Genomic DNA, 17948 nt, shown 5'->3' on the forward strand with positions numbered 1-17948 from the left:
TAAAAAGGGAAATGGAGGCTCTGCTTGGCAGACCTTGAATTTCTGTCAGGAAGGGGATTGGCCATATCTTCTACACAGCAATGCACTGTGGGGAAATCATTACTAGACCCCAAACTAACCCTGAACATCTTTACAGGGTTTGAATTAAAGGCTTTTCATGGGTTCCAGTAAATGACAGGAAGTTCAGCTTTGTCATGCTCTTCCTGGTGTTGCAGGTGTAGTGTTGATCACCAGCTCACGTAAAATAGTAATAAATAGCACCTCTGTTCATTCTTTTAATTTGTCAGCCAAATCTGCTAGACTAAGTCAAATGTGCTAGTACCTTATTTTTTTTTTTTATCTTGGTTCTGAATGTTCAGAGCCTTAATTTTTTTGTACATAATTACAAGAAGCTGAGACCCATAAAGTTAAATAGTTCATTGTCACAACAAGCTTTGTCTTCAAAATAATAATCAAGCTAGATGTGTTTGGTGTTTCTGTGTCCAAAACCTCTTCTAGCTGCCACAAGGTAGCTAACAGCATAGTCCTTCAATGTTGACTTTCATGCCATGAGCAGGAAGGTAATTCCAACTTTTCCTTGTCTGTCCAGTGCACAGCTGGTGGGGCAGCTCTTGCCCAGATGACCTGACTCATGGAAGCTACAGAGCAGGGCAGGACAGCAGGCGGCTGTCATGGTCACCACTGTGGGAGGCACAGAGGGGAGGGTACTGACAAGAGGAGGGAAGGGGAACCTCAGGGTCTTCCCCATTTTGTGGCCCTGGCCCCGAGGCTTGCGAGGCTTTGCCAGACATTCTAGGGAGACAACAGCAGGGTGTGCCAGGGCTGCTGCTTTGGTGACAGCTCCTGAAAGCCATTCTTCTTCTTCCCTGTCCTAAGTGGTTTTGGGAGTCAGGGTAGTCCCTTTGCAGTGACAGCCAGGGAGGCAGTTTGCCAGTGCTGCTTCAGGCTCCCTCACCCTTGCACATGGCCCAGTCCATGGAGCAACACTTTCTGCCAGTGTTCTGGTCCCTGGCACTTCAAAAAAGCTTTTGTTCACAAGGATAACAAGAGTTGCAGTTATCTACCTGAGTGTTGACATCACCTAAACTTGTTCTGGAAAGGAGTCAGAGTAAACAGCTCCTCTGCCCAGACCCAGTGCAGCTGCCCATGATGGTTTTCACTTTCCTCCCTGATAATCAATGCCAGTTCTCCTTGCCAACACTCCTGAGTAGATTTGTAAATTTTGGAGCACTTTCATATATCAGCTGTTAATGAGAGCTTTTTCTCCTCCCAAGGATATGTCCCTACAAATGTCAAGCAGAGTGATTTGCACACCAGCAGGGATGTAAGTGCTGCCATGGGTGATGAGACAGGTTTACTCAACTGAGCAGTGTTCCTTTATGACAAAAATGGGAAGGAAGCCTTTGGCCAGAAGAAGTGCTTTCTTTTGCTAGAGACCATGAATGGCCAAGTAGGAACAAGGAAGCCCATGGGTAAATGGGAGGCTACTGCCAATTCCATTCATAGATTCTCCAAAACCCAAGAGGACAGCTACAATGATGATGTCTGGCCTGCAACATGCCATGAGCCTTAGATCACAACCTAGCAAATGAGAAAGGCAGCAGGAAGGAAGGAAAGGCTCTAGTCCCCAGCCTCTGCCTTGCATGACATGGGCAGCACTTCTGCCGTGTGCGACTGATGCTGGCAGAGTGGAATTTGCCACTCTGTGCCACCACCAGCAGCATTCAACATTTCGTTGTGCTGCATCTCGCCCTCGCGCGCTTTCTTTTCAGGCTTTCTTTTAATCTCAGGGATGCAAAGAAAGCCCAGAACACATTAGGACAACTACCTGGGGAGTTAGATATGATTTTTAAAAGCTAATGATGCCGCCCACTGTTCAATGTTTATAATAAACTGTCTTCTCCCCCTCTTAACTAAATTGTGTATATACTGGGTAAGAAGCTGTACCCGAGGGCCCTGAGCACTTGGCTTGCTGCACAGAGCTGCTGTACTCCATAAATAGGAAAGGTGGACAGAAAGTTATTAATTTTCATGCATTTGAATGGGAGAGGCTGGGAAGCTCAGGCAAAAGAAAGTAACAAGCATAATCCTGGCCTGCAGTGTTTTAATGCAAACCTGAAGACTGTGCTGTCCTCTTGGCAGCTGGCTCACAGCTCAGCCTGCACAAGAAATGCAGACAGGGATTCAAAGGCTGCATGGAAACACATTGCTATCCTTCAGTCCTGTGCCGAATGTAATAGCTGATTGCTCAGCTTAGGTACGTTTCTGCAGCACGGAGGAGAAGAGGCACTCTGTGACACGGAGCAGCACACAGCCTGCTGTAACTATTACCTGGAAAGGAACATTTTTCTAATTCTCTAGTCCATGGTTTTACACCGATGTTTGCTTTGTGATGAAGTGTCTATGGCTGAGTGGCCCGTGCCTCAGCCCACGCCAGGGAAGCAGCGCTCTGGGCAGAGCACAGCACATTCCAGGGCTCAGACTGTTGTACAAATAAGGAAGCAAAAGGTCTGAGCTGGATTAGAGCAGGACTAGTGTATCAGTGAGAACAGCATTTCAGCTCTGAAACAGCTTTGTCACAGCAGCAAATACAGTGGCATCCTTCAACCTGCCAGAGGAGAGGCATTACCTTTTGCACAATCATGTCTCAGTTTTTCCTCACAGAAGAAAGCTGTGACGTTGAGCAGCTCACACGTGTGTGTGGGCAGAGGCTTTGGCAAGACCAACAGAAGATGCACTCAGTCCCTCAGTGCTGGGAGAGAACATCCCTGCAGCAGGCAGGTGAGCTTGGGCACAGCACCTGGGCCAAGCCCCTGCAGCCCAAGCACCGCCCAGCCCAGGCTGATCTGAGAGGTTTTCTTGTAAAGAGGTGATTTTTCAGGTCTGTTTCTAGGTTAGTCACCTCTTTTACTGGAACAATTAACTAGCTGGACGCTTGTACGCAGGAAGCCACCAAGCCACCATCAGCTCAGCATCACCCTCTTCGTAAAAGCAGAGAGCTCGGGCACATCAGTGGCCAGGAAACACTGCCAGTGGTTTGATTCCAGTGATTTGGCTGCAGCACTTGATGAACTAGACAGGCTGACCAATATTTAACATGTATTTTCCAATTCCTAATATAAGAAATGACAGCTTTTAATTACAGTACTTAATGTTTTAGAGGACAGCTGTTTCTTTCACACTATGAATTAACTAATTAAGCTATTCTGAGCAGATTTGTATTGTGCATGCAGATCTAAACTAGTTGTGAAGATAGTTTACTTGGAGCTTTATTTCTTTGGCATACTCCCACTTCTGAGCTTCATGTATTTATTTCTTCTGGAATGCTGAGGTTGTAACAGACAGGACCACCTGCATTTCTCAGGATCTGGTGCAAAAAGGGCTGGATCTTGGATGGGGCCCTCAGTGTCACCAGAACAACACTGCCAAACTGAGAACAAGTTTATTTTTGTATTGCACAGATGCTGGCTGAAGGGACATAGCTCTTGACCCCCATTAGCACTCAGGTGCTTGTGTCCAGGGAAGTTAGACTCAAGTGCAGCCCTGAGGAGCTGACACATAGAGGCCAGAAAAGTGTCCAGAAAAGATGGAGAAAGGCAGATACTGGTGCTTTGCAATGTTACTTAACTCCATCTGTTTGCAGAGCAAATTACCCTTAAAAACATAACTGGGCCTTCATCTGTATTGTAAGATGCGCAAAGGAAGAAAACAGAAAATAAAAAGCAACTCCAGCCCACACTCTTGACAGCCTGGCTCTCTCCCAGGTCTCTGGCCTGGATTCCTGCAGTTCTGAGTGAATGTTTCTTTGCTATCTTGCTTGTCCATCACACCCGCTTTGTCTGTTGCCTTCAGTGTTGTGTATTTACTTATTCCCACACTCAGGATCTCTCTCTCCTTCCCCAGCCCACTATATTTTAGTGTAATAAGCTGTAAGAAGAGATTCCATGAGAAATAAAAATTACACTGTACTGGCCTGTTCCACTTTGTGTTCTGAGTTTGCCGAACACAACACAGATTTCTTTTATTTTTTTAAAGTAGCAGCTGACTACCTTAAGAAACTTGAATCTGTTTGGGGAAGTTGTAGGAAACTAATATCAGAGCTGCCATTTAATTCTCAAGGCAATAAAATGGACTGAGAGGCCAAGTCGCCTCTGAATGTCTTTCATGTTGGTTTGTTACACAGAGTGAGCTTGTTTTACAAGTGCGCTGTTTACAAGAATGCTGGGGGAGCTGGAGGGGGGGAATGTTCATTTAAGCCCCACATTCACATAGGGCTACTTTTGTAAAGGCCTGATCCAGTCCTACCAGCTGCTTGCCCACAAAACTTCACAATTGTGGAGGCTAATTAAGATTCTTCAGAGGAGCTCTCCTCTCCCCAGCGGCTGCAGGCAGCCTCATCAGACATGCCCTCCCTCCCCCTGGGCCCAGCAGAATGCCCTACTGTGCCTGGGTTATGTTATGGCTTATGAATTAACCAATTGATTCTGAAAATATCACTTCTCTAGGGCTAAATGAAGCTGTTCCCTTCAAGGGGAAAAAAGTCAGGGCCCAGCCTAGGAATAAACTGATACTGTGTTACCAATAAACTCCCTTCTCTCTCATGCTGCAAGGCGTTCGCTTGCCAGGGGACAGTGAGTTGAGTACAAAGGGAATTTATCACGGATTTCTGTGAAGAGAGGGAGGCTTTCCTGAGCCTGCACAGTAAGCACGATCCATCCACTTGCAAGTAAATAAAGCTTCCTGCATGCAACTCCGACTTAAAAAAATTAGTTTACATGAAGTGACTGTGCACATTTGCCTTGTCTTTTTTGTGTCCACTTCTCTCTCCAGCTTCAAAGTGAAGAAACCTGTAACCAGTACAGATCAAGCATGGCTGAAAGTTGCTTGGCACTACTGCTGTGTAGCTGAACACAGCTTTAGTGCTGGAACAAAAATCTCAGCTGGCACCAATACACAATGTTGGATCTCCAGAATCCTTTGAGTGGTTATGGCCCCGAAAAATTATATTCAGGCTTTAAATTGATTTTAAACCAGAGCCAAATCTGATAAAGAGTCTGAACTGAGGAATATAAAAAATTATCTATGTTTCATCTGATACACATAGATGTATATGTATACACATCCCCTGGTGTGCTTGTGCAGATCCCTCATTTTGATTATTTAAAAGAAAGCTAGCTGCAGGGACAAGACAAGATCTTTCAAGCAGTGAAGAAACCCAGTGTGGTGACATACACAGTTTCATGCTGGTCACAACAAATGTACCATCAGCTTGGACTTCCTCCTCTTCCTAAATGTCTCAAGTGTTTGCCTACACCTCCTTCAAGTAAAAAGAATCCTCTCCACTCCCCAAACTAAAAATTGGAATATTAAGACAACTTCATTGGACAAAACCATACTAGATATTGTAATAACAAAATGCTTTATTTTTGGGGAATACAAGGAAAAGTGTGACATCCTCATAATCAAATTGCTTTAAAAAGGCATTCTTCCTTTGAAAAAGGTAACACTCGCAACAAAAGGTGACCGGTGAACAAGCCCTCTCATGTAGCAGCAGGAATTCTTTCTTTACAGCCAAAGGCAGGGTTTGAATAATGTACAGCCACAGATTCCAACTCAGTCGATATTTTCTGGTAGGTTAGGGCACAGGCTCAGCACTGCTCGGTGTGACAGCCCAGAGGGAGGCTGACAACACACCTCCGAGACAGGGCTTTCACAGTCCTCACCCAGTCGCTTTGCAACAAACCACAAGACTTCACCATTACCACAAGAAGACACTGAGAAAGCCACAAGGTTACTAATCTTCTTGCTCATCTCCAAAAACATTTCATGCAAGCCCTATGCTCGTGAAATTCTCGTACCATCAGTCTGGTTACAGCTCAGAGTGTCACCACACATCCCCTCTGCTGCCAGCCAGGGCTGTGTGTGAGAGGGACACAGCAGATCGAAGGCTACCGACACAATCCCTTCCTCAACGTAACCGTTTCCTGTACAGCGGGCTCCAAGCCGGGATGTGCTTTAGAGACTGCAAATTTATATCCATAAATTACTTCTGCCCTCTCTGAACCTTATGTTGGAATTCAAGTTGTTAAAGAAGGGGACTGGGAAGTTTCTAAAATTGTCAGGTTATAAATTAGGCATTCATATTTCAGTCCAGTGTGACAGCTCTTTGTCACAAGCGGTATCCATCCATGCTAAGGGGTAAGATGCATTGGTCTTGTTTAATAGAGGCTCATGTTGTCTGAAGTGGGTTTGGTAAACTCTAAAAGAACTACTGGTTTTCTTTATTCAGGTTAGACATAACAAATATGTCAGATACAGCAGTTAGTCTAGAAAAATACATTTAAAAAAATCTTCAGCAGACCATGCTCCCTGTAACAAAATCTTTCAAAACCAATTTTACAAATTATTCTACATTAATGTAAAAAGAAAATCTTAAATTTAGCATAGTGGATTCCATCAAACATCTATCTATCAAAACATGACTTTTACTATCTGCAGATGTTAGAATTCATAATACATTTTTCTAATGTATCCTGTACATATTAAATAACCTAAAAGGCTCTTCTTGTAGTGCATTAACAATTTAGCAAGCACGCTCAGTATTTCTCCAGTACCATTTGCATTACAGTTATCTGCCCGCAAATGTAATTAACATCTAAAAGTGCACAAAGTTAGATCTCCCTCCCTCCCCATAACCTGTTTCCCTGCTGAAACCCAGACATCCACTGGAAACATTATGCTACTGTAGCTAATCTACCCATGATTAGAAATGTGTGACTAAAGTGTTCTTAAACTATACAGGAACTGACTTATATACAGGAATCAAAAGGACAGCCTGTATTTACATCAAGAATGAACTTCCACTACCACAGCATTATACCAAGAACTCAATACAGTGTTACAGTCGGTATTTATGTAGGATTTTAGCTTTAGATCAGTATAACACAAAACTTAGTTCAGGACATACCCTGAAAAAATGATCATGTTTATTAAATATTACTTCTATTATGCCCCATGACAAATAACCATTGCTGGATATTCTTACAAGTTCAGTGTTTGAAATAGTGTAATAGTGTGCTGCTCTATGAAGCAGCAAAGAACTTCCAGAGAGGCTGCTAGGGAAAAAAAAAAGGAAGAAATAAGTATAAAAAAAAAAAATCCAAAAAGCAAACAAACAAACAAACAAACAAAAAAAAAAAGCCCCACCAAAAAAAAGATAAAACAAAAAAAAACCCCAACAACAGAAAAACAGGAGAAAAAGTATGACAGAGGGCAGCAGACATCAAGGGAAGAATTAGATTTGAATAACTAAACCAAACTGTTAGCACAAGTCTACGACAGTCACAGCATGCAGAAACCCCTTGGAAAAGTGTCATACAGATCTAAGTAGGTTGTAATAAACAAGCTTAAGATGTAACTTCACTGAATTTTTCCATAATGGGAAAAATGGCAGGAATTTTCCCCATCATATGGAAGAATTTTGAGATTAAATTCCAGATTATCCAGTCTGAGATTATTAGTTTTACTCTCCATGAAATCCAGTGTATGAACCTATATTAAATTTTTCCAATGATACTTTAAAAAGGTAAACTATAAACCTTTCAATTGACTTTTTATATTGAACTTTTCAAAGAAATCTGAAGTGTTGTCTTTAATTTGCATTAAAGTGGTCAAACATTTCTCCTGTTTCTCCCCTCCCCAAAAGTGCAAAAAACAAGTTGCTGCTTGGTCCACAAACATAAAACATCATATACAGCAAGAGGTTTTCCTTCTGATGGAGTACTGCTGCCAATCCATCACTTCCAGTTTCTGCTCCAAGAAAAATGTCAGCGTCCAAAGATGGAATTCAATTCCAGTAGAATTAACTCTACAATCTGATTCTGGTATACTGTGTGGACTGCTATGTTACCAGTCTCTTTCTCTGGTTTTAATAAGGTTGGACCAAAAACTATTGCTATACTTTGATAGGTCATTCGGTTCTTTTCTCCATTTTCTACAACTCTGAAAGAGAAAACAATACACAAGAAGAGATTTATCAGTGTTAGGGCAACAATATGACAGAAAAAGACACATCCCAAAGCAAATGGCTATTCAGAGTATTTATTCAATGAGTAGTCCTGCTATGAGGACATACAGCTGCCATAATTCCCCTCTCTATGAAAAAGGTTTTATTTTGAAATGTCATTCTTGGTCCTCTCACAGTCCCTCTAAAGGATTTGGCAGCAAACATCACAACTATGCAACATACTGTCTCAAGTCTGGTGCTCTGCAAGCTCATATCCAAGCAGTTCATACATGCTTTTACCAAGTTCAGTATTAAAAAATGCAGTAAGAACAGTCACTTGGTACTTTAAATTGGATTCTTTATCTTTAAGGAAAGATCAGAAATACAAAGTCTTTCCCTCTCTCTGTTACTTACCTTTTCAGGTGTCTAAAGAGTACCTGCATCGTGTCCTGATTTGGTTTTGGCAACTGCTTGATTAAATCTTTAACAGCAGCGACACGCTGCCTTGGTTCTTGCTCTGTAAAAGGGTGAGGTTGAGAAACGAAGGTTCAGTATTTTTGTTTAAAACTTGAGCATAAAATTTAAGAGGCTGGGAAGGAAAGCCACGGTTTGCAGTGCTTATCCGAGATAGGACACTGCCACCTCCCGGCCGGCCCCGGCAGCACGAGCAGGCAATTCCGGACAAGTCACCCCGTTCGCAACCAAAACATTCTTCTTATGTCCAAAATCATTTTTAAAATTGTACAGAACTTATCCAAACACCATATCCAAGTTCTCCAGACTTACTAATTGCATTGACAAAGTCATTGAAGTGGTTGTAAGTGAACAGTGGCTCTGGCAATTCTCTGAAGAACATTTTTAGAGCTCCTGTAATGACATGTATATCTTCCCATTTACTGTCATTCAAGTCCAGCTTCTCATCTGAGAGAGAAAAATAAATAATTAATTATAATACTTCAACTATAAAAGCTTTTTTTTTTTTAATTAACTCAACTATTCTTCTGTACTTATTGCTTTCAAAGCAGTGGACTTGCTCTACTTCAGCACATTCCATATCCCATTTTGGGATACAGAGCTGCAGCAACAGATGGAGATGGCTAAACTCTGCCTACTGCACTACATACAGTTCCCCTACTCCGAGGGCATTTTCCAGAAGGGAACAGGAGCTGCTGATATAACACTAAATTTCCTGTTAGATCCTGTCAATCAGGAAACAAAAGGTCAGATTCTGGATGGGCTACACTAAGATACTGACAGAAGAAAAGGTTTTATAGACAGAGTACAGTGAAGAGGAGCTAAGCCCTCCCCCTGCTAAAAGGCAGTAGCAAATCTCACTAAAAAATACATCAACTTACAATTTTAATGCTAGTGAAAGCTTAACATGCTTGCTGTGGTGAGTTATTTTGTTTGAAATAATTCCCCTTTGAAATAATTTCCCTTCCTCAAATTCTATTACAATCTTTTTTTAGAATTCTGTTCTAGCAATGCCTCTATGGTCCGTATGAGACTAAACCTCCAGAATGTCAGGTTTTTCAAGCAATGTATGTTACACAGTCAGTTCTGTAATTCTGAAGTAATTTTACTTCGAGGATGACAGTAATTTTTCTTGATATACTACAATTACAGAGAAGTCTTTTGCCTTAGCTTTCTATGGACTTCAACAATCTGAAAATATATGCCACTGTAATATAACTGGAGGAAGCTTACCGTGATTGACTGCAAATCTCAGCTTCTGTATCACTGCAAGATTGCCACTAACTCTGTATAAGCCATCAATATCTAATCCTGAAATAAAGGGATAAATCCATTTTAATAACTTACATATAGGTCTACTCAGCAAAATTAAAAGCAAAGGAAACCCACCTTGTAACAGAAATAAAAAGTTAAACTAGCTAGTTTTGATGGGCAGGGCATATAAAAAAGAGGGGGTTTAATTTGCTGACACAAGTTTGGCAGCATTGAGCTCAAAGTAATCTCTAAAACTTCCTATTCAAGTAGTAATGAGGCAACAGCTCCAAGTTTCCCAGATGAGATCAGATGTCTTGTTTAAGATGCTCTTGGTGGGTGGGCAGGGAATACATGGGAGTCCAACATGCAATAACCAGGTATTTTGTGGCTACAATGTTCAATTTTTAATGTATGGTTAAGAAAAACCCAATCAAGTCATGCATAGAGAGGATCTCAAAGTTGTCAAGTGACCAGGTTTACATGGAGAAGGAATGATGCACATGCACACTCAGAGCCACCCAACAGCCTACAGAACTAAAATGGGCAGCCCTTGCCTTACAGGATTTCACACTCACAAAGAAGAAAACCGTGTCTCTGTGGTTGCTACTGCAGTTACTCAGCAGTGATTAGGAGGTAAAGAATTTATCTGAAAAGCCACTTGGATGCAGCAGGTGAGTCAGTGCCACTGAGAGGGTGAGTGTTGCCAGAATACCTGCAAGTCCCTGTAGCTCCTCAAGGAGTTGTCTGATGCAACACAGCACAGCTACCAGCACCATCTGACATATCCCTTTTCCCCATAATCCACTAGTCATTCCTTTACAGAATGGACTGATTTGAAGTGTATTGGTAGAAGGAACAGTTGGAGAAGTAGGAAAAAAAAGCTGTTCATTTCTGTCAGCTTCCCCTCAGGTATTTAAAAAAGGAAAACTTCACTATTTTCACTGCAGTCTTGCCTTTAAAATAAAATAAATTTTTTTAAACCCCAAAACAAACAAACAAACAAAAAAAAAAAAAAAAAAAACACAAAACCCAAAACAAAACAAAAAAAGAACAAAGCAAAATAACCCCTTTCTCACAATCTTCAGATCACAAATGGAATAAAGCCTGCTGCCACAAGCAAGGTGGCAGTTTGTCAAACTGGAGTAATGCAATGGAAGCAGTTTTTCTCCCCTCCCAAGCCATAAGATAGAAGCATTGACAAAGAAGACTACAGGCTAAATGAAGTTCCCATGGAAGATGCCTTAGAATTCACATGTACTCCCCTGTAACACTTACCCCGATACTCAAGGGAATGTTCTCAGATTAACGGACTGGTAAATATCTGAATGATGATTATGGAGATTCCATAATCCCCTCTCAGTCATTTTTTCCAAGAGATAAGGCAAAGACAACAGCAAGGAACAGGCAAGAAAACCCGCAAAGACCACAGCCAAATCAGGAGTCACAAGTGACATTTTCAACAAAAATGTGAAGATGTGCTTTACAGCAGAAAACCCAGAATGTCACATGTAGCTTTCAAACAAACTGTTCTCAGTTATTAGGTAGGAAATATATATTTTCAATCAAAGCAAACAAAAACTGAGTCAATATGTGGACACCGATAATCTCCAGAATTGCATAAAATATAGCAATTCGCGTAACTGGCTGAAGGGCATCAAACCAACAGGCTGGTCTTCTGGCAGTCAGTGCATACACAGAGCAGGAACACAACTTTTTCCTAAAAGTTCATTTCAAGGAAGTTTTAATAGAAGTGATTGTTAGCATGCTTAAACCTTCCAAAAATGAATAGTTGCATTTCAATAGTCTCACTTTTAATCTGAAAAAAAAAAACTTGATGAGCTGCGCTCTTCTACTACTTCTTGAAATCACTCTTCCCTTGGAGCCTTGCTGCCAGGAGGCTGTCCTGCCTTTTCTTCAGTTTGAAATATACTGAAACAGATCAGTTTCTCAGATATAAGATTTCCTCCCCTCTCCCCACTTTGGATCCCATCTATGTCTTCACTCTTGGAAACCCAATGCTAACTCCAGACATAAGTTTCAGATTATCTTCCTCAAATAAACCAACAGCATTTTAAGATTAAAATGTTCAACATTAAGACTGGTGAGCTAGAGAGAATTGTAAACAAAAAATTCAACCATACCATGTTCCTCAACATGCTCAATGCACAGCTTCACGAACTTTGGCACCGTGCTGTTTTCTCTTTGACACAAGCTGGTGAGATTTGAACCAAAAACTTGATCTGGAACCAAGTAAAGAGACTGATTTACAGTGGAACAGGACACAAGTGACAGAACTAGTTCAGGTTAAAACAAACCTCTACAAAGGGCAAAGTCTACTGGATACAATTGTCGCAGCATTGGAGAGGAAATAGGAAAGTTTTGGAAGGAGTTCTCAGCAGCTCCCAGCGAGAAAAAGCTCCCAGTACGAAAAGCATCAGCAGCTACACAATCGTGAGCCTCCAAGAAAAGAAGTTTTGCTACTGAGATAATTTTAATCCATCAGGTGATACTTTTAAAGAGTCATGTCGTCAATAATGTTATAAGAAATTTAATGGATACAAATGTGTCCTGTTACACTCCATTCCTGTCCCAAGCTCAACATGCATTTATTGCAATCTTTGTTAAAAATTTGAAGAGATAATGAACTTTAGCCAGAGTGAAAGCTTTTGGCATTGCTTGGAAAAAAGCCCTGCAAAATGCCATCTTTCACTGCACCCACTGTTTAACACATTATATATTAATTTACTTTAACATAGAGTCTTCTGACATTTTTAAGTTCTGACACAAATTTGTAAATGATAGACTTCTACCTCAGATCTCTGAACGGATGCAAGTCTGACCATGCATAGGCAACCTGGCTGCAAAGTCAGAATCTAAATACAGATATTTATGGGCAATGGTAAATCTGAATCTTATTTTAAAAACTGCACAATCCACGGGGAGTATTTTCCATCATAAAGTGGAGTAAAAATGAAAATTAGCTTGGACAGAGAGGAGAATCCTCCAATGTCTCAGTGAATTTTAGCAGCATGTTAATTCTTCTTGCCCACATTGCTATCACCAAAACCTTTGATAGATCCATTTCTATGGCTTTCATCAAAGATGCCCAAATAATAGATGGCCTCTTCTGTTCAGATGCATGATGGTGACATGGGGTCATGAGACAGAGAAGCAAAGATTCCACTCTTAAAGGGAAGGGCTGTTTGTTGGTTTGTTTACTCTGTTCAATTAGGTACATAAGTGGCCATCTTCCCAGAATCTGGTGTATCTTACTTCAGAGCATCTGCAAAAGAGAGACTGCTCTTGCATTTGCATCATGCACAACATCTAGCCCATTTTTCATGTTCAATAATTTCAGTAGATTAACAACTCTTGCATCTTGACTAGTGCTTTGGGAAACCCAAACAGCACACCAAACCAATTTTACAGTATGAAAATGGGCATTTAATGGCATTTTTAGTTGGATATGATAAGGCCAGTGGTCCACACCACCTCAGTGCTGTGGCAGCTACTCACGCAGCAAGCTTTATAAGCAGAATCAGTAGCAAAGGATTGAAAAAGCCCACGCAGCAGAAAGCCAGGCTAGCATGCAGCTGTGGCAGGTAAAGCAATGCAGATTAGGTAGCAGAAGAAAATAGTAGCATGTAACAAAGTAATTTGCTACAATTGCCTTTGACTTTAATAATTTCAACATATACAGGAGTAGTGTTTTATCTTCACATCTTAAAAGTAATGTCTGTACTTTTGATTTTCCATGTAACAAAACTAACACAGTTCCTTCTCCACTTAGTGCATGCTGTTTCAAGTGGATTTTTTCTTCCAGAACTTTTCACTAGTTTTTCTGCTCATACTGGGTTTGCCAAGCTTTCCGTTTACTAAGCTTGCTCTGCAGCAGCCACAAAAGTACACTGGGCTTTTAAATGAAGACTTCTGTATTCTTCATTCATACAACAAATGTAAAGCTGTACAGTGCACATCCAACTTTTAAAACTTACACCATGCTTTTAAATAAAAACCAAACTCCTCATTCCTTAATGCCTTTATTAAAAATCCAATCATTAGCACGCACATGTACAAGTTAAACTTGGCTTTGTGTTCACTGTTGCCAATGTCAGAAGTTACGTCACTGAGCCATGACATGAATACTAAGTTGTAAAGCAGAGCAAAACGTCAAAGTCTGGGAATAATGCTCCCTTATTCCAAACAAAATTTCCATCATTTACAAGTAAATTATATTTGCAGATACACAAATATATCAAATGCCACATGCAACAGAAGCACACCTGTTAAAAGTATGTAGTGAGGCAAATCACAGTAGGATTTGGTCTGGTATTTGCCTACCCATATGCTATTTTGACCCTAGTAGAGCACCACCTACAAGTCCTGCTAAAGCATACAAATAAATAAATAAATGAAATTTTACAATGAGTAGCAAGTCAATAATTTACACAAACACATTAACTTAAACCTGTGCAAATACTGTTCTCTCAAATTTCTACAAGTGTGACAAAAAGAAATCTTTCATAAATCTGATGCAAGAGTATCAGTAACACTCTTCATGAAACAATAAAAACAATGTATACATTCAAAAAAGGTTATGGGAAAAAGATGTTTAAGTTAAGACTCCTGTAACCTCATCCTGGTTTTCCTAAATATTTCATTTCTTATGATATGGCACATGATTGTCTGGTTCCACACGGACTAAAACACCCTTGTGAAACGGGTGAGCGCACGCACTCAGCTTTGTACCCAAAGGGCTGTTCTTTCCCCTGTTTGCACAAATGAGGGTCAGATATCTGAGTTTCCAGCTCAGAAGGGTGGAATGCAGTGCTTCTTAGCTAGAGAGTCCAAGTCCAAACAGGCTCCTGGGCCCCCAGTTTTCGCTGCAGTTTGGCCAGCACTGAGCTGAAGGAGAGGGCATCCTCCGAGCAGTTTAATGGCTAGTAACAGCACTCAGAAGTACAGCAATCACCAGTTCCACTATACATCCAAGACTTCTGTTAAACCAACTATACACATGTATTTTACTCTGAAACTAGACCATTTTAACCCAATTTTACACATGAACTACTAAACCCAGCTTTTCAAATTATGTCCTTTGTTAAAAAGGTTCATTTACCCTTAATGTAGCCTTTTTCACGGACAGCTTGTAATGTAGGGCGCCGTGTAAGAAACTTCTTGAGCTTTGTTTTGGTCTTCTTCTGATCTGTGGAATCTATATTGCTGGGGGCTTTCACTGCTGAAAAGAGAAACACATTTAGCATTACTACCCACAGAACCAACACTGCATTTATCAGCCAAGGAACCAACATTAAATAAAAAACCATTGCACTCCAAAACACACAAAAAACCTATTCAAATTTGCAACACAGCCCTATTTTTTTCCTTAACCTTTTGGAACTCCTTGTAAATAGCATCCATTTCTCAAACTACCAAGAGGCAACCCTGTCACTAAAAACTTGCAAAACCAACTAAACGATAGCTTATGTGTGGAATTGCTGTGGAAATTTAAAAAATGCAGCTATGTTTCAAAGCCAGTCCTGCCTCTAGTTAGGTTAACTACCTTGAAAGAAATAAATAATTTTTTGAAAATTACATATAGAGCCTGGAAAGATAGCAGAGAAAACAGTTTGCCTGGTAAGTCAGATACTATTTCTGTGCATTTGACAACACCTTGAAAACAATTAATTTCACCACTGCTTATTTTCCCCTATTTTAAATGTGTCATACAACAGGAGCTAAAGACATTTCACGCTTCTTTTTTTCTTCTTCCTTTTTTAAAGTATAATTAATAAAACATTAATAAAAATTTTGGAAGAAAATTTACCAAGTGGCATCATGATGTAGAATGAGCTATATTAAGATTGTTTCCAAACTTCAGTAGTTTCATTTTTAGCTGTCCTTTTGAATTCTTCCCTATTTACACATAACACTGAAGATGCAGAAAATGAAAACTGGCAATGCTAGAATAAATTAATGGAAAATTTTCAACTCACAACGAAGTTTCTTAGAGTCCTTATTTTCTTTCTCTTTCTCTTTGTCTTGTTTTTCCACTCCAGGGGAATCGGGTACCTCATCATCTAATGCTTCATCAGACTCTATTACCTGTTGGATTTAAGAAGATATGCAGTGCTCAGTTTGCCAGTTCAGAAAATACAGCATTCATTAACACACACATTTCCTGCAGACAGTTCTACAATACACAATTTTTCCCCCTATAATGACATTCAGTTTGGTCTTTCCTGAACTCTAGATGTTAAACTTCTTCAGAGACAACACCACTCTCATTCGCAGAATAACTTTGAGAAACACTATTTAAATCATAAAACTGGACACTGAACAAAGTACAACCAGCCTATCGTGATAACACTTCATTACATCAACCAATAAACAACACAAAATATTTTTGGTTGGGCTTATTTTCCAAATCTAATAGACAAACATCAGCTATTTAATGGTCTGCCACAGAAATGCCTGACTGATAGAGTAGAAAACATTTCTATAGCATTTACCCAATTTGTTTTCTCTATAAGTAAAATTTTCTTAATAGAAAACAGAACGATCAGTTGGAAAATCTCACTACTGTCAAAACATACACTGAATACACTCTGAAAAGTAAGTGTATCAGTGTCTAAAACTCTCTCCCAGTGTTCCTGCTATCTCAGCATACCCTCATTAAACACTGTCAAGTGAAAACATAGACCATGTTAAAGTGTGGAGGCAGATACCAGTCTGCTGATCTTACCTGCAGCCCAGGCTACGTGCCTGACTGCAGACACCCCAGGAAATGGGGAAACAAACTTCCTCAGTTTCAGTACAACATATCCCTTCCCAAACTGTGTATGTCTTACTTCACTTCAACTGAAGTGAACTGGACTGCTATGCAGTTGCCAAAATCTGACTGCAGAGTGCCTCCTTTTACAAGGAAGGAAACCCTAAAAAAAAGAGGCAGCGTTGTGCGCTCCAGAGCACTGAGCAGCAGCATCACTTCCTGGACTAAGCTGTACTTTAACCTGTAGGGCAGTGTTACCTTTAAACACCTTCATTCCTGGTCCTTTTCAAAAGCTTTGGATAGCCTTTTCACACATCACAGATCAATATATTCAACTGCCCAAATAATGTCCCTATTAAGGATCCTCTGCTACTCTTCAAGAGGCCTCAAAGCTTTTTAGGATTGGCATATTTAAAAACTATTAAATGCTTTGGAAAAAAGTCACCTGGGATCTAGTTTGTACTGTGCAACAAATCTAAAGTAATAACGTGGAAATTTCTGTATTCAAAAAAGAGCAGCCACATCCTTTGCAGGTAGCTGTTCCTCTTGTACAGGATATTGCCACAACAGCAGCCTGAGGGAGCAAAGAGAACAGAATCTGATCTGCCCTTTCTTTTGAGGAAGGTCTTGTCATGCTAGCAATAGTGCCTTGGACACGGGAAAGAGATCACAGCTACTGTTAACATAAACTTTCCAAAATTAAAAGTTGGCTTTAGATCTGATGGATTCTTGTACCCAAAGCTTCAGAGCTTCAAACTATCAGGTAGTCTAATGCATTTTCTTGACTTATGCCTTGTAGTCTTGGGTCTCTTGGCTACCAGCTCCCAGCAGTGTACATCACCATTTCCTCCGGAATGCTGATAAACTCTCTTTATTCCACCTTTCCTCAACCTCACAGGTAATACCTCACATCTCAGCATATCTCAGCCTTTCCATCTTCACTCATTTTTAAGCAGGGAAGAAGTGGCCTCAGTTGTGTTACACAGGGCAGACAGGAGAAGGGGTAACTGAGTGACTGGGTGACACTGCCTTGCCTGGGTATTAAGGCCATGACATTTCCATACCAGGAGAGAGCAGATTAGGATTCTAAACTATGAGTGCTCAGAAAGAAGAACTCAACCATTCATATTAGCCTGCTGTGTTTTGGTGGAAGACACCCATATGTGAAAAGCACTAACAGAGCTAAGAGAAATGAAAGCCACTGACTGGCATTGAAAGCAGCAAAACTGGAGCTAATGGACAGCAGCCAAGTCTGGAACTACTATAAAGTAAGAATACATATGAAGTACACTTGACAGAGAGCAATATTTTCTGCAAGATCTCCTGCAACTTCTGAATTAAAAAACTGTTAATCCTGTTTGGCAATATCAAAAGCAAATGCTTGAGCACTTCTCTGATAATTAAATACTTGGCATTATGCTGTCAGATAAGAAGAGATAATAC

General features: G+C 40.5%; 1 protein-coding gene across 12 annotated transcripts in view; it reads right to left on the minus strand.

Annotated features, from left to right (window-relative positions):
- Positions 1 to 5400: 5400 nt before the first annotated feature.
- ARHGAP12 (Rho GTPase activating protein 12) overlaps positions 5401 to 17948 on the minus strand; it is a 75238-nt gene continuing 62690 nt past the window's right edge. For 11 of the 12 annotated variants that reach the window (XM_068173122.1, XM_068173081.1, XM_068173131.1 and 8 more), the window contains 7 exons: positions 15730 to 15838; positions 14853 to 14972; positions 11875 to 11973; positions 9713 to 9790; positions 8792 to 8926; positions 8420 to 8522; positions 5401 to 8001 (listed from right to left, as the gene is read on the minus strand). In XM_068173122.1, coding sequence (XP_068029223.1) covers positions 7827 to 8001; positions 8420 to 8522; positions 8792 to 8926; positions 9713 to 9790; positions 11875 to 11973; positions 14853 to 14972; positions 15730 to 15838 — 819 coding nt within the window. In that variant the 3' untranslated portion in view covers positions 5401 to 7826. The remainder of the gene's footprint in view (positions 8002 to 8419; positions 8523 to 8791; positions 8927 to 9712; positions 9791 to 11874; positions 11974 to 14852; positions 14973 to 15729; positions 15839 to 17948) is intronic. The other variant, XM_068173040.1, reaches the window with a different exon arrangement.

Source organism: Anomalospiza imberbis, chromosome 1 (assembly GCF_031753505.1).
Source record: "Anomalospiza imberbis isolate Cuckoo-Finch-1a 21T00152 chromosome 1, ASM3175350v1, whole genome shotgun sequence".
Classification (NCBI taxonomy): Eukaryota; Metazoa; Chordata; class Aves; order Passeriformes; family Viduidae; genus Anomalospiza; species Anomalospiza imberbis.